The sequence below is a fragment of the Mustela erminea genome, chromosome 1 (assembly GCF_009829155.1).
Source record: "Mustela erminea isolate mMusErm1 chromosome 1, mMusErm1.Pri, whole genome shotgun sequence".
Lineage (NCBI taxonomy): Eukaryota > Metazoa > Chordata > Mammalia > Carnivora > Mustelidae > Mustela > Mustela erminea.
In genome coordinates this window covers 136,934,419-136,958,633 of record NC_045614.1, presented here as the reverse complement: position 1 = coordinate 136,958,633, position 24,215 = coordinate 136,934,419, and the positions used below count along the sequence as shown (strand labels likewise).

General features: G+C 38.6%; 1 protein-coding gene across 3 annotated transcripts in view; it reads left to right on the top strand.

Moving 5' to 3' along the window:
• Window positions 1-12,205: 12,205 nt before the first annotated feature.
• Window positions 12,206-24,215, top strand: part of MLF1 (myeloid leukemia factor 1) — a 33,520-nt gene continuing 21,510 nt past the window's right edge. For 2 of the 3 annotated variants that reach the window (XM_032343423.1, XM_032343404.1), the window contains exon 1: window positions 12,206-12,391. In XM_032343423.1, coding sequence (XP_032199314.1) covers window positions 12,345-12,391 — 47 coding nt within the window. In that variant the 5' untranslated portion in view covers window positions 12,206-12,344. The remainder of the gene's footprint in view (window positions 12,392-24,215) is intronic. The other variant, XM_032343415.1, reaches the window with a different exon arrangement.

Below are 24,215 nucleotides of genomic sequence, written 5' to 3'. Positions count from 1 at the left end.
CCTGTAGCTTCTATTCCATGACTGGGGCCTGTAACCCTGCCCACATCCCTGTATTTAATACCTTCATTAAACACTTTTGTGTATGTCCTCTGTTTCCTACTGAGACCAAAGCTAATAAAATTGTCTTCAAGGGCAGTGTATCAATTAGGATTAATTAAGTATATCTGTTCCATACAATAGCATAACAACAATAGAAACAACAAACAATGGCTGAAAGAGGAAAAATGTTTCTCTCTCAAAGAAAAGACATTTAAAGGCAGTTACGATGGATTCATATGTCAGAGACTTGGGCTCTTGGGTCGGTGGCTTCCACCACACGCCTCAGGCTGACTGAGGCCGTAGCTAGCTAGCATTCTCATATTCCAGGTGGCAGAAAGGATGTCCTCCCTCTTTTTTTTTTTTTTAATTTTTTATTAACATGTAATGTATTATTTGCCCCAGGGGTACAGGTCTGTAAATCATCAGGCTTACACGTTTCAGAGCACTCACCATATCGCATACCATCCCCAATGGCCATAACCAAACCACTCTGTCCCTACCCACCTCCCCCCAACAATCCTCAGTTTGTTTTGTGAGATTAAAAGTCTCTTATGGTTTGTTTCCTCCCTGCAAGTTTATATCACACCAAATGAAACTTAATCAAATGACTTGCTCTCCTGTTGCAAGAAAGATTGAGAAATGAAGTATTGAATTGTTTTAGCTCCTCAGAGCAGAAAATACCCTGATAATTATGAATCAATCATAATAAAATATTTCCTTTAAAAATACAGTAAAATCCTGAAACAGACTTAACTATAGAGAAGAATTGATGGTTACCAGAGGGGAGGTGGGTGGGGGTATGGGTGAAAAAGGTGATGGGGATTAAGGAGTGTCCTTGCCACAATAAGCACTGAGTAATATATGGAATTACTGAATCACTATATTGTACACCCACAACTAATACAACACTGTATGTTAACTATACTGGAATTAAAATGAAGACATAATTAAAAATAAAGATATAGCTAGCAAAATCCCAAAGAAATCCAGCTACATAGCCCATCTACTCATTCAAATTTTCATTAATTCAGAAAACGATTTCGAGGAATACTGCTTGGCAGCACGTTCCCTTTCCCAGCCCTCCAGAGGCGACTAGACACCCTTTTCATATAAACAGTAATAGTTTATATGTAAACATTTCAAACACCGCATGAGTGGCATTTAGGCCCTAAGAATTCCTAATCACTGTTGTTGTTTAGCTTTATTTCAGGCTAATACTATTCAGTTAAGAGTAGTTCTCTGAGCCAGAATGATCACCTTTAAAGAAATGTGGCACGGATGTTTCAGCCTGACTTTATGTTGCACAGGTGTGATCTCTCGGGTGAGGATCCCAGGGAAAGGAGGCACCAAATCATCAATTTAAGTCAGGTGCATACCCACCTGCTTTTACACTTAAGGAGTTTCCATGTCTTTATTCTACTTTTTCTCCTTTAAAGACCCTTTCATTCATCTTACATTGTAAGCACATGGAAAATGCTGAATTCAATTCTAATTCTGTATTTAGCAAGCAACCTTTGATCAATGGTTTCTGTCTTCACCAGCAGGGGCTTGTCAACAAGTATTTTAATTTGCCAGAGATTGAATTAACCAGGTGCATGATTGCATGTGAGTGAACCAATAAATTTGAATTTTTTTAGCCTGCTCTTACTCCTGAGAAGCCAAGAGAAATGAGGTAAGGTAAATAAGAGGTGAATTGTTAGAAGAAATGATTGGTGTTTCTGTTAGAAGAAATGATTAAAAAGAGGCCTCCTAGTGCTTGTATCAAGGTAGCAGATCAGCTAGAAATTAGGGGCAGAAGCCCCAACTAGTGGTAGAGGTACATTTGCCTGGAGCATGGCCTTGCTTATATTTCTGGGAACCAAAGGAGCCAGCAGAAGGGGATGGGGTCCAATAAGAGAGAGAGAGAGATGAGAAGCCCAAATCCAACATGCAAGACAGAGATAGCAGTGGGTAGTAGCATATTTCTTATACGCTGTGATAGCTTTAAAACATGTCTGCAAATTCTTTGATACTTTTCCCATGGAGAGGTGGGAGTGGAGGTCCCCTTCCTTGAATCTGGGTCAGTCTCAGTGATTTGCCTTTAACCAAAAGAATGCATCAGAAGTGGCCCAGCATAATTTCCAAAGCCGGTTCAGGAAAGGCCCATTCCTAATTCTCAGGATCCTCACCCTTGGAGCCCAGAGCAGCCATTAGGAGATGACCAGCTACCCAGGAGCTGCCCTGTTGTGAGAAAACCCAGGCAGCAGGGAGAGTCCACGTGTTGGTGTTCTGCCTGAAAGTCCTATCTGAGGATCCAGCCAACAGCCAGCAAGTGAGTGAAGACATCTCCAACCTCTGAGTCCACCTAGCTGAGGCCCAGAGGTAAGCCATCACCACTTCCCTATCTGAATTCCTCACCTGTGGAATTTATGAGTGTCATAAAAGGACTCTTCCGCACCACAAAGCTTGGGGGTGGTTTGGTGTACAGCAACACTAGTCAGAACACCAACCCTATGGAGTCACTGAAAATCTGGTTGAACCACACACCAGTATACACCGATGTTTACCTGCAGGTCTGCGGGAAGCTGACTGACTGCCACTGTTAAGGCTTCAGGGATTGTGCTATGAGCATGCTTTGTCTGCCAAAGAGACTCCACTTCCTGAATCTCTGTTCCACCATCTAGTAAACAAGGTTGGGGGTGTGGGGAACGCCTGGGTGGATCAGTCCATTCAGGGGGAGGATTCATGGTTTCAGCTTAGGTCATGATCTCAAGGTCATGGATTCTGCTTGAGAGTCTCTTCATTTCCTTTTGCCCCTCTCCCGCACTGTACACATATGAGCCATCTCTCTCTCTCAATAAATAAACACATACATGCATACATAAATGTAAAAAAAAAAAAAAGGTAATTCCCATCTTGCAGAATTCCTTGTTAGAAGAAATGACTGGTGTTTCTGTTAGAAGAAATGATTGAATTAGAGTTATGTCTGTAAAACACCCAGCACAGGACCTACCAAGGAGCCAGAATCAATTAAAAAATAGTTGAGAATTGCAATGCTATAATTTTCTGATTTTAGGTTCTCTACATTTCACTTAGAATGTGAGTGATCTTATTCTATAAAGCCAAGTCACCACATACAGCTAAGTTGGACAGACAGACCTATAAGAGTGTTTGGATTAAATGATAAATATAATTAGAATATGAGAGTGCCATGTAAAAACAAATACAGAGTTATTTAGGGCCCTTAGCTAGAAATCAGCGTGTCCTATAAAACTGACTGCCACATACAAGATTGAATGAACCATAATCATCAAAATGACTGAGAATTAAGAAAGAAAATTAATTCCCGAAGGAAATCACTATAGATCTCATTAGTTCAGGAATAACCTACCTTAGGACTTTAATTAAAAATAATATTTATTCCAAATAAATGAGTGCTGACAGGTTTCTGCAGAATCCATAATCTTGGTTATGCTAAATCTTCTTATATTAAGGCAGACATCATTAATCTCATTTGAGATGCCCTCCAGTCTGACAGCTCTCACAGCAATGGGGCAATTTCTTGCAGCAGGCTTTTTATCTTCACAAAGGAGTTATAACTCATGCAGATACCTAATGTAAAAAGGTCTGGGCAATTAGAGACATCACTCTGAGATCTACACTGGCATTTTATCACTTTAGAAAGCATCTCATAATGAGTTTGTTCTCAAATGGAGGCCAATATCTCAACACTACCATCAAATTAACAGTGGTTATTTTATTATTTTATTGCTACCATTCTTTTTTTTTTCCAGAAAAGCATCAGGTGTTTTATAAAAAATGCATAGAATATGGCAAGATAAAAGAGAAATTTTAACAAGTCGATGAAGAAAATAGGGCAAAGGAAAGAATGAGAGTAGAAAATTTGGGAAAAAGTTAGAAGGAATCAGGTTAACATCCAAAAAGCATACTGTAAAATTTTATAAAGGTATGCACTTTCAAGCTGCCAGCTGATTGTTCGCTTAATATTTCAAGTCTTATGTAATGATTAATTCTAAGAATTCTGTTCTATACCTCTTCTGATTACTTTTGTGCAAGTTACTAATAGATGCATGTGCTGGGTTGAAGGGTATCTTCCCCGCCAAAAAAAGTTCACTCCCCCACAAAAATTCACCTCAAATCTGTGGTGCCTTTTTTCAGAAATAGGGTCCTTGCAGGTGTAATCAAGTCAAGAAGAGGTCATTCTGGATTAGGGTGGGTCCTAAATCCGTTGACTGCTTGTCCTTGTAAGGGCAGGGAGGTTTGGATTCAGACACTCTTAGGGGAGAAGGTCATGTGATGACAGAGAAGAAAGGAGTGATACCCGGATGAGCCAGGGAGCACGGAGGACTGTCAGCCAGGCAGAGGCCAGGACCTATGCCTCCCTAGAGCCTTCAGAGGGAGAATGGCCCTGCTGAAGCTTGACTTGGAACCTCTAGAACTGTAAGAGAATAAACTCCTGTTGTTTAAGCCAACCAGTTTTTTGTCCTCCGTGACGGCCGCCCTGAGAAGCTAATAACAAACAGCGCATAAAGGTGTTTCCTTAAGAGCATAGAATATATGCCCAGAATGAATATAAAGGCCTGAAGGAGAAAAAATTAAGTAAAAGAAACAAAATTTCTAAAAATGTTGCCTATCTAAACTTTTTGTTTAAAATCTATGGCTCGGGGGCGCCTGGGTGGCTCAGTGGGTTAAAGCCTTAGGCTCAGGTCATTACCCCAGGGTCCTGGGATCGAGCCCCGCATCAGGCTCTCTGCTCAGCAGGCAGCCTACTTCCCTTCCTCTCTCTCTGCCTGCCTCTCTGCCTATTTGTGATCTCTGTCAGTCAAATAAATAAATAAAGTCTTTAGACAAACAAACAAACAAACAAACAAAAAACACCTATGGCTTGGGCCTCTGGGTGGCTCAATCAGTTAAGCCTCTGCCTTCAGCTCAGGTCATGATCTCAGGGTCTTGGAATCGAGTCCTGAATCAGGCTCCCTGCAGGGAGCCTGCTTCTCCCCCCTGCTCCTCCCCCTGGTTGTTCACTCTCTCTCTCTCTCTCTGTCAAATAAATAAATAAAATCTTTCATAATAAAAAAATAAATAAAACCTATGGCTCCCCTATGCATGTTGGCCGGTGACAAGAATCAAGTAAACAAGTGACAAATATTAAGAGGGGTAAAAAGTCTTGGAAGCATTCAATCACATTTAGTTTAGCAGATTATTTTTATATGGATAAATGGGCTTTTGAAATTTTATTACATACACTGCTATATTCTAATTTTTCTGAAGCTATACAGGGAGGACACTCTTCAATAAATAAAAAATAGGAATACAAACGGACAGGGCACAGACAAGATGATTTCAAGTCCACTTTAAGACTGAACAGAATTAGAAAGGTAATATAATACCCAGAACCTGATAAATGTATACTAGATGTTTGCAAACCAGATGAAAACATTAGTTTGTTATCTAAATATCCTGTAGAAAGGAAACTACTGCCTCATGGCCCCGATATTTTAAGATCTGGACACCCAGCGATGTGATGGTGACTGGTGTCCACTCACAAAGGCCTTTTGTGAAGAGTCAGGACACTTTTCAGCTCTCACCACTCGGGACTTGCTGTCAACACAGTTCTGAGTTACATTCAGAAGCCAGCATGCTGGGGTTACTGGGCTCAGGTATCCTTTCATACCGTGAAAACTCACACTGTAACTAGATCACAGACTTGAAGCCTGGGGGCCTGATTGAGCCCACAGGGTTGTTTTATTTGCCCTGTTCAGGTATTTTGTTTTTAATTAACTGCTAACTTTTAAAAATTGGGAGATTTCCTCTGAAATTCTGTATTACCAGCAGGCATGAATTTCTGCAGGGTAATCATCTGGAGCTGAATAGCAGTTTCCCCTTTTGCTGGAAGCCTGTCCAGTGCCCCACTGTGCACCGCTCCAGGAGCCCATAGCTATGTGGCACCGGGATAAGAGTGCCACACTCCTGCATGTGTGACCTTGAGCAAGTGCTTTCTCTCCTGTGACCCTCAGCTTCCTCTCATGTAAAATGGGTGTAATAATAGTGTCCATCTCATGAGATTGTTCAGGGGATTGAGGGCATTAAAACACTTAGAATGTGCCACACAAACTGCGGCAACCAATACATGTCTGTTGTTATTTTGGTTAATTATTAGTTCTTAACATCTTACCAATCCCACTTTCTTCGTTTTTAGTATTTGCCTGGCCTCTATTGTTTTGACTCCGGCTCTAGGTATAGCCCCGCCCTCAATTGGAGGGAAAGGAGACAGTCCTACTAAGTGCTAGCACAGGTTCGCCGGGTGTATTAGTAAGAGCTCAGAGTCTGTAGTCAGACAAGCTGGCTTTCAATCCCAGCTCTATTACTTCCTGGCAATATGTCCTTCTATTACTTAACTCTCTAAAGCCCATGTTTACTTACTTCTGTAACATAGTCATGGGGAATGGTCATGAATCAGTGAGCCTAGCACAGGGCAGGGTTCAGCTTTTTCAGGTTTTATTATTAAGAAGATCAAATCTCCCTGGGCCTGGGTCACTCAGTTCCTCCCAGTGGGCTGCCAGTGCCAGTAGTATGAGCCTGGCTGGAGGCTGTTTCCCAAGGGGGTCTCCAGGTGAGGGAGATATGAATTAGGAGAAATCCAAATATAGCTTGGAGCCACTCATAATTAATCCCTGGTTACCCCTTTATTTTGTTACCCCAAAATATATACCCCAGATAGCATTAAAACTTGCATTGCCTTGAAATTAAAAACAATTCTTCTAAGATGGAAGCAGATTTTTTTCTACATTTCAAGTAATAAAAGCATCTAAGCATATATGACAAAGGGATGAAGGAATTTCAAGTTCTTAATGTTTTCCAAAATAATCCCTTAATCCCAAAACAGGCTTCTCAAATCATTGCCTTCACAGCTGGACATCCATCCACAGCTTGAATTCTCTCCAAATCTTATCAAAGATTTAAAAATAACTTTTAAAATAGCACTGTAGACAGTCACATTAAACAGTGTCTGAGAGCAGATGACCTCAACAGTATTTCTTAAAGAATACTTTATCCTCCTCAACTTGTTTTAGGCTCAATGATTCTAAAATTTTTCATTTCTTAGAAGAAGCAAAAAAATGTTCTATCTACAAAAGAAATAGAGACAGTCACGAATATCAAAGTGTTGACTCAATAGGAAAATCTTCCTTATGAGATTATACCCTGTAGAGAAAAAGTTTTCTGAATCTCAATGACAATAAGATTAAAAAATAGCTGAATGTTAAATCAATTTTTAAAACTAATCAAGACGTGGACAAGAAGGATCATAGCTTTATTCTTAAAAGCCGAGAGAGAGAGAGAAAGAGAGAGAGAGCGCATGGAGAGAGGAAGAAAAAGGAAGAAAGAAAAGGAACAAAAATTGATCAATAATAGATGAGTAACTTGTGGTAAATTCATACAATAAAATACTACACAGCAATGAAAAAGAATAAAGTGCTGCTATATGTAACAAGATGAATGAGTTTTGCAGACCTAATATTAAGCAAAAGAAACTTCAGAATACTGGTTACCTTTGTGGGAGATTGGGAAAGAGCATAAAGGAATTCTCTGGGGCATTGGAAATGCTTTATATCTTCAGCTGGATGGTGTTTTCATAGGTTTATTTGTATGTAAAAATTTACTGAGCTGTACACTTAAGATTAGTGGACTTTTTAAAAGAATTTGTTTATTTGACACAGAGAGAGAGTTCACAAGTAGGCAGAGAGGCAGGCAGAGAAAGAGGGGGAAGCAGACTCCCTGCTAAGCAAGAGAGAGCCCAATGCAGGGCTCGAACCCACCTGGCATCATGACCTGAGCCCAAGGCAGGCGTTTAACCGACTGAGCCACCCAGGAGCCACGCAGGCGCCCCTCTAAGTATTTATTTTAAAAAGAGCATGACACGTGCTCCAAAGTATCCAAGCCCCAAAGACTTATACCTAAATATAGGAAATGTAGGTAAAGCCAAACCTTTTGCCCATTTTTATTAAGAACAGTATAATCTTTATTTTAGCTCTGACCCTACGGTGAGTCTTCATTCCCTCCCCCAGCCTATTCTAGTATCTTCCTCCTCTCTGACCTTCCATCACTAACTACAACAGAACATTCCTTTGCTTTTCTCCTGGGAACTAACTCCCTGTCAGCTACCTGAAGGTTAGTCCCACTCCAGGGCCTGGAGCCTGCACTTCTGCCGCAGGAGACTGCCTAAAGCATCTTTCCATAAAGGCACATCATTGTGACCAAAATCCTGGATGACATATTCTCTATGTTTTCCCAAATAAAACAACTCCATTACAGTTTGTGAAAAATAAACAGCCAGACATGAATATGCATGTCCAAAAAGATGGAAAATAAACATGACTGAGAAAGTCTGCTGTTTGTTCATATTTCAGTTGTGAATAAAACTCTAGGCCCTAGCCTCAGTAGCAGGCACCAAAAAGAAGTTAATATTGGAAAAGCCTCTCTGTAAACTCAAACTTGCTCTGAATTTGTAGGTCACTGGAAGACAAACGTGGGTTTATTTCTCAAAGGGAGAGGGTGCTATGGGCATTTAGGGTAAGACAATTCTTCCCTGCAGGGTTCTGCTTTTGCTCCACGCAGTGAGGGGAAATACAGACCCCCTTCAGGGAAGTGGCATGGTCGGTGACCAACTACAGCTTGACATCTACTCTCTGGCGGTGAGGATGTCAGTACCAATGGAATGGGAACCCAGTATATAAATGAAGTTTGGTTGCAGGAAAATAAATTGACATTTCTTACTCACAAGATAGTGGCCGGAGCTTGGTACACATCAACTCCTGTCTGGTGGGAAGCATTCAGGCTGGGGAATGGGGCTGCCATGGGCAAATGTGTAACACCCATGGGGACACCAGTCCTATCATACACACTGTAGATTAGTGTATTTATGAAACAATTTTACCACTGATAAAGATATCTTGAGAGAGAAGTTTAATCTGGATTTGAACTGAATGGACATTCACCAAATTTTGATGGGCCTCAGCTTTTTTGCATGTAATATGGGGATAAACATCTTAGCATACAGGATTGCTATAAGGATTAAATGAGAAAAATGTATGTAAAACATAATGCAATGCCTGGGGCATAAGAAGTATAAATAGGAGCTATTATCCCAATATATAATTTTCACTTAGCTCATCTTATTCCTCTGAAGGTAAATTTCAGGACATATGAATAGACTCTATATTATATACACCAGGCACATGCTACCTCAGGATCTTTGCATTGACCTGGAATGTTTTTCTGGCAGATGTCCATTTTCTTCCAGTGAATCTCCTCAGATTTACTTTCTCAAAGTGGCCTACACAGGATTCCCCTTTCATAATTCACAAGTCTGACCCCCGTACCCTGCTTGGTACTTCTGCCCCCAACACCTGTCACCTTTTAACATAGTACGTTCTATGCCTCTTATTTTTATTCTGTGCTCACAAGACTGTAAATTCCAGGACAGGGATTTTTGTCTGTTTTGTTCAGCAACACCTTAATGTCTAGATCAGTGCCTGACCCAAGGTAGACACTCAATAAAGATTTGTAAAATTGAATTGCTAGTTGAATATATTCCCACAGAATTTTATGCTTTTTAGTTTGGACCCATTATTTAGTTGGTCAGCATGATTTTGAGAAATGATTACCTGCTTTTGTCTTGCTTCTTTCAGTGTGGCCCATCACCCACATTCCATGCAACCAGCCACACTGGGGAAAACTCCAGGCCTCCAACCCTGTTCAATAACTAGCTGTGCAAACCTTGGCAATTTATTTAGCCTTTCTGTGTTTTGTTTGCATCACTTATAAATGAAGATAAAAACCATCTCTCCTCCACAAAATCCTAGGAGGATTCAATGAGTCAATGCATATGAAGATCTTACAACGGTGCCTGGTACACACTCAATAAATATCAGCTATTGTGATTCTATTTATAGCCAAATGGAGGACCTTATCCCCTTTAATCCTGATCTCCATTCCTATTGCTCCCTTTTGGGATACTCATCCTCTCCTACCTCTTCTTTCGTTTCCCATCAGTTTGAAACTACACTGTTTCTTCAGCTTCAACTCTCCCCTTTCTTCCATTAAACTTTAAAAAAAAAAAAAAAAGCATTTGTTATTAGGCCCAAATTGCTTTTGGGAACTCCAGGTAACTCTGCGACTAACCTGTGCCCAGACTAAAGCTTTCAGGTTTTAGCACTGTAGGTCTAAGAAAAATCCCCATGGGAACAAGGTGGAAATTCTTCTTACAAGGTGCTTTATTCGATGTTAATCCAAAACTATTTTAATACTATCATTTACACCAAACATTTACCCCATTTCATTTAAGGATTTTGGTGGGGGAGCGGTAGGAACAGAGGGAGAGGGAGAGAGAGAATCTTAAATAAGCAAGCTCCATGCCCATCATGGAGCCAGAGGTGGGGCTCAATCTCAGGAACCTGACTGAAATCATGACCTGAGCCAAACCTAGGAGTTGGACACTTAACTAATTGTGTCACCCAGGCACACCTGTTTTTAGTTTTTAAACAATGTGGCCCTCCTTAACATCTTGGACTGTACTATTTTAAAGAGGAAATGATTACAAGTCTTCTAAAACAAAAAATTTGCCTTGAAACTAATTTAGAAATCCCTGAGATTATATATACATATACATATATATATGTACATATACATATATATATATGTATATATACCCTCTGAACTTCATTCTGATGCCAGAGGAGAAGAAAATAGCCTATTCCCTGGAAAGGCTGTGCTATCTGAACTTGGACAGTGTAAAATCTGCCCTTAACTCACACCATCAGTCTCAGGAAAAGGAGGCTGCCAGCAAACTTGGCTAAAGGTTGGGAGGTAAGAGGTCCAAAGGATTAAATTTCCAACTCCCAAAATAACCCCTGAGTACTCCTGTCACCTCAAATCAGGTCCTGCATGCTTCTTCATGCTGGAACAGTGCCACCTCTCTGGTCTGATCCCAGGAGGCCCTGTGGAGCCCTGGATGGCTCTCTGTCTCCAGAGGACAGCCTCCTAGAGAGGCTGGGGAGCCCACTGTATTAAAGTAGACATACAAAGTGCATCTTCTCTATTCTTATACTCATCATTCTTCTCTTTCTTTAACATCCTCTCTTCTACCTTCTCCTCCACCTACCTTTAGACTAGCAGTAGGCCTCAGGAGAGTGTTTTCCAAAACTTATTAATATGAGTAGCACTGTCATATATCCTTCCCCCACATCATGTCCAAATCCCACCTGTGCTATATCCTTAATTTAGTTCATATTTTCACTTACATTTGCAAAGACTAGTTATTAATGTATAGCACTGCTTTAAATTTAAAACCATTTTCACTTGCCATAAACAGAAGGCTCACGCATAAATATAATTAAAATAAAACTACATAGTAGTGAAATCTTAGTTGGATATGGTGCAGGCGTTTTGTCTGAGTCCTACTCTGTTAGGTTAAGGACTGCTGGAGAAGTATTAAAGACATACTGGCATCGAAGTGAGACTTCCTTGAAATGGGGAGACTGGAAAGAGGACCAAAAAGAGAGCAACTTGCTCATCTTGCTTTTAAATATCATGTCTACATAAAACTTAAGCATTCCCACTTTGGGAAATATTCCTTTGAATTTTAGATTCACATAAGGCAAAGAAGGTTGTGAAATTTTATAAGGCTCATTTCCTTCAAGTAAGCACTGAGTACATTATTTATTAACTGTACTCAAAAACTTGCTGCATGTTTATTCTCAGTATTTGTGCACAGCTTTGGACCAAGTACCACGGAGTGTTTTGGATATAAGACTCTTTCCCGTGAATAGCAAAATGCTGCAAGTGACTAGATCTTTGGAAGCCATCTAGCCCAAATCTTGACCCATTTCCATTTTCCCGAAAAGTGAGTTAGGGTTCGAGGCCGAGGGCGCTGTGCCCAAGGTCACGCACAGGGTGGTCTAATTTGTGGGTTCCTGCAGTCCTGGGAACAAGCTATCTCGTCCCTCAGAAGACTTTAGAAGGGTTGCCTGACTGGCGGGAAACCAAACCTCTCGCTTCCACTGTGTTGATCGCAGTTGCTATGGGAGCGGCGCGTTTTCCCCGCCTCGTCTTAGTGACGTCGAGAGACCGGTGTCCAATGGGAAAGCAGCTCGGCGTCACGCACCGCCTTTCCCGGCGGGCACCGCCTTCTTTGCCGGGTGAGTAGCATCGACTGCGTGGGCGAACACTGGCTCCGGTCGCGGCCGCGGCAAGTTACATCGTCTTCCAATCTGTCCGCGTCCGCCGCCGCCGGTGACAGAGCCAGCATGTTCGGGATGCTGAGCAGCAGCTTTGAGGATGATCCCTTCTTCTCGTGAGTGTCTGGGGTCGAGAGCCCGCGGTCGCGCGGAAGTTCAGGGATCTTGAAGGGACCTATTGTAAGGGAAAGTGCGAGAAAGCTGAGGAAGGCGAGAGGAAATTTGAGTAACGTCAGGAGGCGGCTTGGGGGGAGAGATGGACTCGAGGGCGTGAGAGGGAAGGGAGTCGAGAACTTAGGGATGTGGGAAGGAGAGGAGAGAAGGCTTGGGGGGGGTTGAGGGAGAGGAAGATTTGGGGGTCTGGGAGGGAGGGGAGAGAAGGGTCTGGGAGCGTGAGGTGAAGAGAGGTGCGGGCGGCACCCCCCCCCACCCCCGCACGTAAACCCAAGTGCCCGTTGCTCTCAACTTGGCCGGACTTGGGGTGTTCGGGTTGGTTCCCGCGTTCCGAGGCCCGCCTTCGGTTGCAGGTGACGGTAACCTCTCTAGGTGGAACTTGTGGCGAGAATTAGGCTTAGGGGACCCCTCCCACACCTGTTTCAATTCCAAATGAGAGGCAGAGAATGTCTTAGAAGATGACAGTTGTTTGAAAAGGAACACATTTTTTAAAACAGGGTTTTCATAAATACGCGTTTCGGAGAGCACAGCAAAGTCGGAGAGTTGTGCTGTCTCTCACGTCGGAGTGGTGGGAGGTTGCCAGGCGCACGGTTTGTTTTCTTTGCTTGCTTTGTTACAAAGCTAGTCTTGTTTGTAAAGGGACTCCTCTGTCAGAAGTACAAATAGGGCAGGGACGCAGACTGTGGGTGCGTTTAACACTTCAGGTAAACAAATGTCAAACCTGTGGACAGTTCCAAGTGAATTAACGTGATGCCTTAGGAAGAAGGGATCCAGAACTTAATTGCTTCACTATAAGTTAGTTTTCTTGGGTGAGGGTGTGTGGGGTTTTGGGGGTTTTTGTGTGTTTGTTTTGTTTTGTTTTAGTTCTTCCTTTGGGTATGATAAAAAATGGTAACAGTTGGATTCCCAAGACGGGAGGCTTTGTGATACTTTTTTTTTTTTTTTTCCTTTCTTTTTTTGACAGAGAGAGAGAGAGATCACAAGTAGGCAGAGAGGCAGGCAGAGAAAGAGGGGGAAGCAGGCTCCCCACCGAGCAGAGAGCCCGGCTCCATCTTAGGACTCTGGGATCATGACCTGAGCTGAAGGCAGAGGCTTAACCACTGAGCCACCCAGGCAGCTCTTTGTGATACTTTTTTGCCCAAGTGTTTTGCCAGTTTGAATTTTGACTTGGTGTCCTAATTTATTTTGATCGATTAAATTCTACATCTTTGCAACTTGGAGGCTTTTTTTCTTTTTTAAGTTTAAAATGTCAACAGTTTTCTACATAGTATTGTTGTTTTTAAAGGGAAATATGTTGGCTTATATGTTAGTACTATTTTTAAACTAAATAACATGAAAGTAACAATTGAAAGAATAATTGGTTAAAAAAGGATGAAATGATTAATATAGAAAAATAAAATGGTTAACATTTCATTCTAAAGGTTATAAATTACAATTAAGGGGTGTATGGATTCAGAAAAATGTATAGTGCTGTTTTAGTTAACTTATTTAGGAGCTTTTGGGACATTTACAATTAATGCCATCTTGACAAGTTTTAAATTTGTGCTCTAATATGATTTGCTCTTTTAAAAGTCTCTGAAGAGTAGGGACTAACTAAATATATCCATAGATTTGTTGTGCTGTTGAAATGATTCTTATGTAATTGTGACATCACTACAATGGGTAGTATTTAAGAAGATTATGACAACTTTTAAGTTGCATTATGTCCGCAATTATATCAAAAATAGCAATGGCCTTAACTAAACTGTGAGTGTATAATTAGTACCTTTTTTAAAACGTCTAGCAAAAGTGTAATTTAAACTCTTGGGTAACTGTCTGAGCAAAGGCAATGAACCCAAGAGTCAGTGTCAGAAATAGTAACAGACCACAAATAGTAGGCATACATCAAAGAACACTCTTCCCTGTGCTTAGGATGGAAAGGACCGTCGGTTACATGTCAGTGGGTCTTTCAGTCATCACTTTCCATAACCACCTTCAAATGCAGACAGCCATATCATAAAAATTTAGGATTAATTTCTTGTACTTAACTTTATAAAACATTCATCCTTATAATTTTGTTTCTCCACAAATAACTGTTTAGAACATAAACACAACCGGGCTGGGGAGAGTAAAGAAGAAAAAGAATGTGTGTTTCTATTTATTTCAAGTACTCTGTCATTTAACCCACCCCTTTTACTCTAACCCCAAACAAAATGAGTATCCATTACTTATATAAGTTCAACATAAGAAATTCCTAAAGGTTGTAGACACCTTAAAGAACACAGAAGGGTTCCATGCCCACCATCTTTTGTATAAAAATTAGCCCTTTTGCTAACCTAATGTGTCACTGTGTTCCTTTACTGCTAACTTAATACCTGACATGTAGAAAGTATTCAGTAAATATTGTTTAATGATAATCTGGTGTCCTTTACACTTTGTAAAGGACTTTGTATTGTATTGTATTTAATATGTATTGTAGTTTGTATTGTATTGGAGTTAATCTGGTATTTAGTTGATTGCTGAAAGTATTTGCATTCAACATATGCTATTGTTGTTGTTGACACTTTCTAATTTGAACACTAACATCATCTAAATAACCATTAGTTCAGTATATCAAGGATGTCAGTATAATAAGCACACTCTTCTAATTTACTAATTATTCAAAAGTGGGCAAATAGTTTTTGGATATAAAATTAGAATTATTAAATAATATGAGGCTGGTAAAATCCTGTAATCAAATTGTCGATGTTTAAAAGATTGGAGTAAAAAAAAATTAATAGAATCTATAGTCTTGAATTCAAAAATGTTCATTTTCAATGTTTACCCTAAATGTTGTACCTTAAATGTTTCATCAGAAAATTAAAAGGAAACTACAAAAGTGATATGTTGAAAAAAAAAGTGATATGTTGAAGTTTAGTGTTTATTATGTATTTGGAGCTTTTTTTTGTATGTGATATTGCAGAGCTGAAATTCAGTGAAAGTTGCTATACAATATACTCTCATATATACCTTCTTAAGTAAATAACACTTGTAATTTCATCAAAAACACGAAAGCTAAAAGCTGGCACTTCTGCATGCAATTTACTCTCAAGAATACTTTCCCTTCCCATTTATATTTGCTTGAGAAGAAATAGAAATGCATACGTATGGACAGGAAAATCAATTTGAGGTCCACATGATTTTGGCATCCATCCTATATCCTAAGAAACATTGATTATTTAATATAAAAATTTACCTATATCTGGTACAGTCTGAAAATTTCTACTCTATGCAGAAACATGAACTTTGAATCTTCTGAGCTGCAGAAATGAGAGGCTGATCATGCAAGTCTACAAAGGATAGCTATGTTACCACATATCAGATATTAGATATTAAAGGCTTAGAAGCAGGTCGGCAAATCCATCAGACTTATTTTTAATTATAAATCGTTAGCATTTCCTTAAGGGTATCCTATGTATGATGACCAGTCTTTGGTCAAAGAACCCCTATGTATATTCACAGGGTGTTACTTTTTCCATGTCCTTGGTCTTAGCAGGAACTGAAACATATATCTATAATATATCTATAATTTTTTGTTTTTTTAAAAGATTTATTTATTTGACAGACAGAGATCACAAGTAGGCAGAGAGGCAGACAGATAGAGAGGAGGAAGCAGGCTCCCTGCTGAGCAGAGAGCCCAATGTGGGACTCGATCCCAGGACCCTGGGATCATGACCTGAGCCGAAAGCAGAGGCTTTAACCCACTGAGCCACCCAGGTGCCCCTATAATTTTTTTAAATTAAAAAAATTATTTTGCACTGTGGAAGTAGTTGAAGGACACTGGCATTGACTTACACACTGAGTTGAAGGTGAATATATTCCATGTACCTTGACTGCTATTTTCTTGATTGAGAATATTGTCATAAAACAGGAAATAAAATCACCTTTCTAAATAAGCTTTCGTGAACAATGAATGTTCAGGGTTACACACATACTTGTTTCCAGACTTAAAGTCTGAGGCAGGGTCTTAATCAAGATGACATAGTTTGGTGCTAATTAGTATTCTACCTAATAAACCTCTAATTTTAATCATTTAATAGAGGTGGCTTGAGAGTACTCCGCTAACATTTAAGGTTTTAATTTTTAGGATCCCATTTTATGTTAAGACACCCAACAGCTTCAGTGATTTTTGACACCTAAAAATTTGTTCTCAGCAATATGTTAATATAGATATTTTTTATAAATGAACTTTGCAGATTTCAACATCATATTTGATAGAATGAAGCACTATGATCCTTGAACTGAAAGAATTTCTAAGGTAGACTTTGGACTTTCTGTGGTTCAGTAGGTTTAAACCATTGAATTAGGAGCCAAGATGCACAACAAGAGTATAACATAGTTGCTGGATCAAGAAATGCCATTTGTGGGCACCTGGGTGGCTCAGTGGGTTAAAGCCTCTGCTTTCAGCTCAGGTCATGATCTCCGGGTCCTGGGATCCAGCCCCGCGTTGGGCTCTCTGCTCAGCAGGGAGCCTGCTTCCTCCGCTCTCTCTGCCTGCTTCTCTCCCTACTTATGATCTCTGTTAAATAAATAAATAAAATCTTAAAAAAAAAAAAGAGAGAGAGAAATGCCATTTGGTAGCATCTAATCATATAATGCTTAGTTCTATCACTGAACATTGTAAATATCTGCATAAAAGTACTTAAAGGATGAGAGGGGGCCATGGTCATTCCTGCAGTCCTTTTAATATAAAAGGCTTCTGCCATACCACCATTTTATTTCATTTTGTTTTATTTTATTTTTATAAACATATAATATATTATTTGCCCTGGGGGTACAGGCCTGTGAATCATCAGGCTTACACATTTCACAGCACTCACCATAGCACATACCCTCCTCAATGTCCATAACCCTATCCCTACACCCCAATCCCCCCAGCAACCCTGTTTGTTTCATGAGATTAACATGGGTTTATGTTTGTCTTAGGGCTTGTCTCCTTCCCGATCCCATCTTGTTTCATTTTTTCTTTCCTTACTTACCATGACCCCCCGCCCTTCCTCTCAAATTCTTCATATCAGAGAGATCATATGATTAAAAAATGTCTTTCTCTGATTGACTTATTTCGCTCAGCATAATACCCTCTAGTTCCATCCATATCATTGCATATGGCAAGTTTTCATTTCTTTTGATGACTGCATAGTATTCCATTGTATATATATATATCACCTCTTCTTTATCCATTCATTTGTTGATGGACATCTAGGTTCTTTCCATAGTTTGGCTATTATGGACATTGCTGCTAGAAACTTTCTGGTGGTGTGCCCCTTCGGATCACTACATTTGTATCTTTAGGGTAAATACCCAGTAGTGCGATTGCTGGGTGGTAGGGTAGGTCTATTTTCAGCTTTTTTGAGGAACTTCCCAGAGTGGCTGCACCAGTTTGCCTTCCCACCAACAGTGTAGGAGGGTTCCCCTCTCTCCACATCCTCACCAACATTTATCGTTTCCGGACTGTTAATTTTAGCCATTGCCATTCTGACTGGTGGGGAGGTGGTATGTCATTGTGGTTTTGATTTGTATTAACCTGATGTTGAGGGATGTTGAGCACTTTTTCATGTGTGTGTTGGCCATCTGGAAGTCTTTATAGAAATGTCTGTTCATGTCCTCTGCCCATTTCTTGATTGGATTATTTGTTCTTTGGGTGTTGAGGGTGGTAAGTTCTTTGTAGATTTTGGATACTAGACCTTTATCTGATATGTCATTTGCGATTATCTTCGCCCATTCTGTCAGTTGTCTTTTGGTTTTGTTGACTGTTCCTTTGCTGTGCAAAAGCTTTTGATCTTGATGAAGTCCCAATAGTTGATTTTTGCCCTTGCTTCCCTTGCCTTTTGCAGTGTTTCTCAGAAGAAGTTGCTGCAGCTCAGCATACCACCATTTTAATCTGTGCTTCTAAACAGCAGGGAAATGAAGAATTGCCTATGGAAATGTAATTCATTCTTCAAATATTTCTTAGGTTTCTATTATATGCCTAATGCTGTGGACTCTATTATTAATTTGTAGAAGTCATGCCCCATGCCCTCAAGATTCTGTTAAGAATGTAATATGCGTTATTTCTAGTGTCAAAACTTGGATCACCTAATATATTTTCTTTATGGACCTTTATACCTCATTGGAACTAGGGAACATTTGTTTATGATCAAAAGAACCATAACAATCTGCTGATAAGGTTTTATTTATTTATTTATTTATTTATTTATTTATTTATTTTCAGCATAACAGTATCATTATTTTTTCACCACACCCAGTGCTCCATGCAATCCGTGCCCTCTCTAATACCCACCACCTGGTTGCCCCCCCCCCCCCCCCCCCCCCCCCGCAGATTGAAGCTTTTTGCCACCACAATGTATAGTGGAAGGAAGGAATTTCTCTTATTAACTGGGACTGCCATGTCAATTATCTGAGACCCTTATGTATAAAGAATAAATTGCTTTTTACTATATTATTGTACTGGCTAAATAAAAATTGAAATTGATCAATATATTTATATATTTGAGAGTCTTAAAAACAGGACCTTATTTGGAAATAAAACTTACTGTCCCTTAAAACAAAACAAAAAAAACACACTTTTTATGTTGAAATTATTCCCAATCTAAGAGTTGTTTTTGTTTTTTTTTTGGTAGTGGAGGGGCAAACTTTATTTCTCATAGCTTGTGATAGGTAAATAATATGGTGTAGAAAAGGTACATTTTGTGCAAAATATCATTCTGTATGGTTGTGGTTTGTGTCAGCAATCCTAAAAAAGGTATGGCTACCATAATAGCATAAGTAAATCTTTTCTGATTTAAATGAAAATGCATCTTTACGGAAAATCTGAAAAATATAGAAAGTTTGGTAAAGGAAATCATGCAACCAAGATTTTATCATTTTGGTGTATTTTGTTTCCATTTTCCATATATGAGAAATATTTTCCAAAATTAGAACAAAGCTTTATGATCACAAATACACTGTTCCTCTACATATGCCACAATCACTTTCCTAGCTTTATTCTCTAAAGTGTGATTTTAGTGTCTGCAAAGTATTGCATCCTATGGATGTATGGAGAATATTTTTTCATATAAATCTTTAGCCACATTTCAAATTATTACTTTAGAATAGCTTATGTATATGAAATGACCAGTTTATAAAGTATGAAGTTTATAAAGCCTCGTCATATTTCCAATTTACTTTCCTAGAATGAAACATTAGTTTTCAAGAGAATAATATGAATAGGTAGAAAAATATAAAAATGACTAAGTTCTTACCTGAGAAAAGAAACTCTGCATTAGGTTTATTTTTAAAATAATAGAATAGTTCCTTGCTAGGACAAGAGATTTTTGGCTTTGATAAAAAAGAATTCAAGCTTGAACAAGAGAAATTTTAAAGTCTTATCTCTGAGCAGCTGCTGTTCTGGGTAGACAAGAATTGAACTCACTTCAGGGCCCAGCCGGATTTCTTCCTGAATGGTTACACAGGTGCAAAAGCCAGACTGGGAGCACAGTTTTGTCTTAATGCTTTTTCCAACAAGCAGCCTTTTGTTCATGTCACTCAAAAAATACATTTTTAACAGTTGTTCTATATATAAATATACCTACTTCTATTTAAATGAAGAGGAACCTGGGCAACATATTAAATGAGCCCATGTAGTTGTTGAATTTGTAGCCCAGTTATAATGCAATTAGAAAAATAAATCTCACTAAATTCTATATTCCTATGGGAAAATAATAGCTGCTGAATACTCACTTATTAACAGAACAAAATCTAGTGTTCTCTGAAGTATTTTTCTTCTTTGCAGTTGAATTTCATCCATATATCTAAAGGGAAAGTTAACTGGTTTTCTTAAGTGATGCATATTAATAAGAATAAACATTTTAATCTCTACACCAGTACCCATATTCTAAGCTGTAAATGTCCAGTGAATAATGGAGCTCTAAGCAAAAGGACTGTCTTTTGAACTATCCACTTTAAAACATCAGGTGGTGTGAAATCCTCTAACTCCACATAGTTTTATTTCTCTTTGTTTAAAAAATTTTTAATAAAACATTTCAAACATATACTACAAAAGTATAACAATTGTGTATCTGTCACCCAGGATTTCAAAATTTATACTTGTTTTATCCATCTCTATTTCTGCTGATATCTCAAATGTATTTTAAAGCAAATTCCAAATTTCATATCATCTAACCTCTATGTATTTCCAAATACATTTCTGAAAAATATGGTTTCCTTATATAGCCACAGTACCATATCACATGGAATAAAACATAATTATAATTGCTTGGCATCATTTGGCATAAGTATCATCAAGATATGAAATACTTCGAAATAATCTAGTTTTTGAGGTAACAATCAAAAAATTGTTTCTTAGACAACTCTTTATGGGTCTTAGAACTACTTGAAATTATGTTCTTTAAGTATAAAGAAGGAGATCCAGACACCAAATTCTGATTCCTTAATATTAAACTAACTTGATCTTCAGTTCTTGATTTCAGAAGCGTAAACCAACTCCCTTTCTGCTCTCCAGTGTGTTCAAACCTAAGTGGCTCCTTGTGTGCGATTAATCCATTTAATTTTTAAAATTGTTATAACTTCCCTCTAATGCTAGTTGCCTACAGTTCTGTTAGAGTAGTGATAGTAGTCTGTCAAATTTTCTATGCCTGTCACTCTTACCAATAAGACAAAAATCCCAGACTAAAAATCCCTCAAGTATTCATGGAAAACTGACCTCGTTTATGATATTTTTCTGCACTGTATGTATAATATCTTTACTTGTATTTTTCTTAGTATGTTAGAGTTTGTTTTCAGTTGAGAAGAATGAGATATAAAAAATATATAAATCTAATGTCTGGTGTCTTCATTTTATTGTATTTCCTGAGTGGACACTTAGTACAATTACTTTTTTTTTTTTTTTTGAAGATTTTATTTATTTATTTGACAGACAGAGATCACAAGTAGGCAGAGAAGCAGGCAGAGAGAGAGGAGGAAGCAGGCTTCCTGCTGAGCAGAGGGCCCAATGTGGGGCCCGATGTGGGGCTCGATGTGGGGCTTGATCCCAGGACTCTGGGATCATGTCCTGAGCTGAAGACAGAGGCTTTAACCCTCTGAGCCACCCAGGTGTTCCACGTTTTTCCAGTTAATACCCAGCATTTATCTAAAGTGACTCTTCATTCTGAGAGACTCAGTTACTAATTTGATAAAGAATAATTTAATTTTCCTGTAGAAATTTTTGTATTCAGTTGCAATAGGAGTATCTTCAACCTGTGCACACTGGAGAGAGCACTTTCCTTTTATGACTTTACATAAAATTTGTCAGTGAGCAGGAAAGAGGCGGTACAGTAGTGTTCCTAAGCAGATCAGTATGTAAAGGACAGGAGAGTCATGGCAGGAGAGGGAATGGAGAACTAAGAGTACTGACATGTCACAATTTTTTAGAATATGGATTTGTCAAACGAGTGATTTGTAAAGTTTTTATCAATCATCCAGACCAGCGGTGATCCTAATATGGATGCAGTTGGAAATTATCACATTGGTCAGGTATGCAGGTAACCTGCTACTTTTATTTAAGTCATTATTAACTCTATTTTTATATTCAACAGTTTCTGTTAAAAGAATTGATATTGGTCAAGAATAAACAGATCTGGGCGCCTGGGTGGCTCAGTTGGTTGGACGGCTGCCTTCAGCTCAGGTCATGATCCCGGAGTCCCGGGATCGAGTCCCGCATCGGGCTCCCAGCTCCATGGGGAGTCTGCTTCTCCCTCTGACCTTCTCCTCGCTCATGCTCTCTCTCACTGTCTCTCTCTCAAATAAATAAATAAAATCTTAAAAAAAAAAAAAAAGAATAAACAGATCTATGGAATAAAACAGTCTAGAAACACTCTCATACACTAAATAAATCTAATACAGCCTCTATATTAGATTTATTTAGAGACTGCTCATCTTTTTATTTCTTAATAGTTTAAAAAAATACTTTGCACCATATATGGTAGTCTCAATCATTCAAAACAATATAACAAATTTCTGCATTCAATTTTCAGGAATTATGTCCCAAGTTTAATTAAGGCAATAAGGCCTCAGAACTATACGATGTGTTTGAAGTGCAGTTTCTGCCCTAGCATATTTTTTAAAACTAATGCCTAAGTAATAACAGCTGGGAAATTACTTTATTAAAACATAACATTTAGAAGCTTCTCACCATAGACTTTGACAAGCTAATATATTTTTAGGGTTTTCACAGGATAAGATAAATTGGCATACTTTATTTTACAACATTTTAATGGGATTTGCTGAGAGATCAGCTTTATTACTATTAAGAAAGAAAAAACACATTTATACAGCCTGGAGTGAACATGTGCATAGATTTGTAATTGCAGAACTCTTTTCCCATATCAATTTTCCATAGTTACATGTGCCCTAGGAGACTTTAAATTTTTTTTTTAATCTTAAAATTCAGTAACATCCAACATTTGGTAATAACGTAAGGTATTAAGGTGCTTTACATTTTCAAAAGTGTATTTTTGGCATATGTAATACATGCTTAGGCAAAAACAAAAGGTACAGAGGAGTACATGTTTAAAAGATTCACTTCTCATGACAATGTGAGTATGCTTAATACTAAACTGTGCATTTAAAAATGCTTAAGTTGGGAAAAAAGCTCAGTCAGTTATACAGTAATGATCTGTGCACTTCTCTGTATGTACTATACTTCAATAAAATAGCTTATTGAGACAAAAAAACCCAAAAAACTAAAAGAATCCCTCTCACCTATCACCTTTGGCCCTCAACCATCTAGTTACCCTCTTGAATGCAACCACAGTGACCAGTTTGCTGTGCAGCTTCCTAGGGATATGTTCTATACATTTATAAGCATATATATCTGAATTTTTTATACAGATGGACATATACTATATATCTTGTTAATCCTTCCATGTTAGCATATAAACATCTGCCTTGCTCTTTTAAAGGTGGCATAATAATCCATTTAAATTCTTTTTAAAAGTACCGAAGAGCTTTTAATAGCTCTTTTCCTATCCTTTTTTAGTTATTGTTCTATCAATCAGTAAAGAAACATCTTCAGGCTAATTTTGGATAGTGGAGTGAGCAAGAGAGATATGTTCCTTTTCCTTAAGAAGCTTTTAATCTAGCAGAAAAGACAATATTTTCTACATGTTATTTTATTATCAATAGCCTTTACTTATAAAGAGGCCTAACACAGATAGCAAGACTATTTTCAACTTTTAAAAAATTTCTCCTTTGACTCTCAATAATGGTAACCTATGCCTTCTTTTTGTGGGAAAGGAAAGAAAAGTAGAAAAGAAGATAGTGAAGAGTACTTAAAAGAAAAATGATAAAATAATTTGAATAGTCAATACTACTTAGAAATACTGGACTGAGATTAAAGCTTCAAAAGGGTGACCTTTCCTACTTAGATTGGTTCAGTTACAGAAAACAAAATTTACTGACTTTAGGCAGAAAAGAATTTATTACAGGGCATTAAACAGGTTATAGAATGATTGTGATGGCTTAAGAAACAAACTCGAAATTGAACTTTGAAGAATGACTCCTAAAGCCACATCAGAGGTCCAGACCAGGGGATTGGGGAGCAGTGGCCACTTCCCACACTAGGAATTGTTGAATTGGGAAGCTGTTGCTACTTCTGCTGGCTCTAAACTCATGGTACCTGTGAGGACCCATACCACCAAAATGAATTTCCCTTCCCTGGCCCCTAATAAGCTCTAGGGATCACACTCGCAGTTCTGGTAACACTGCAACAAA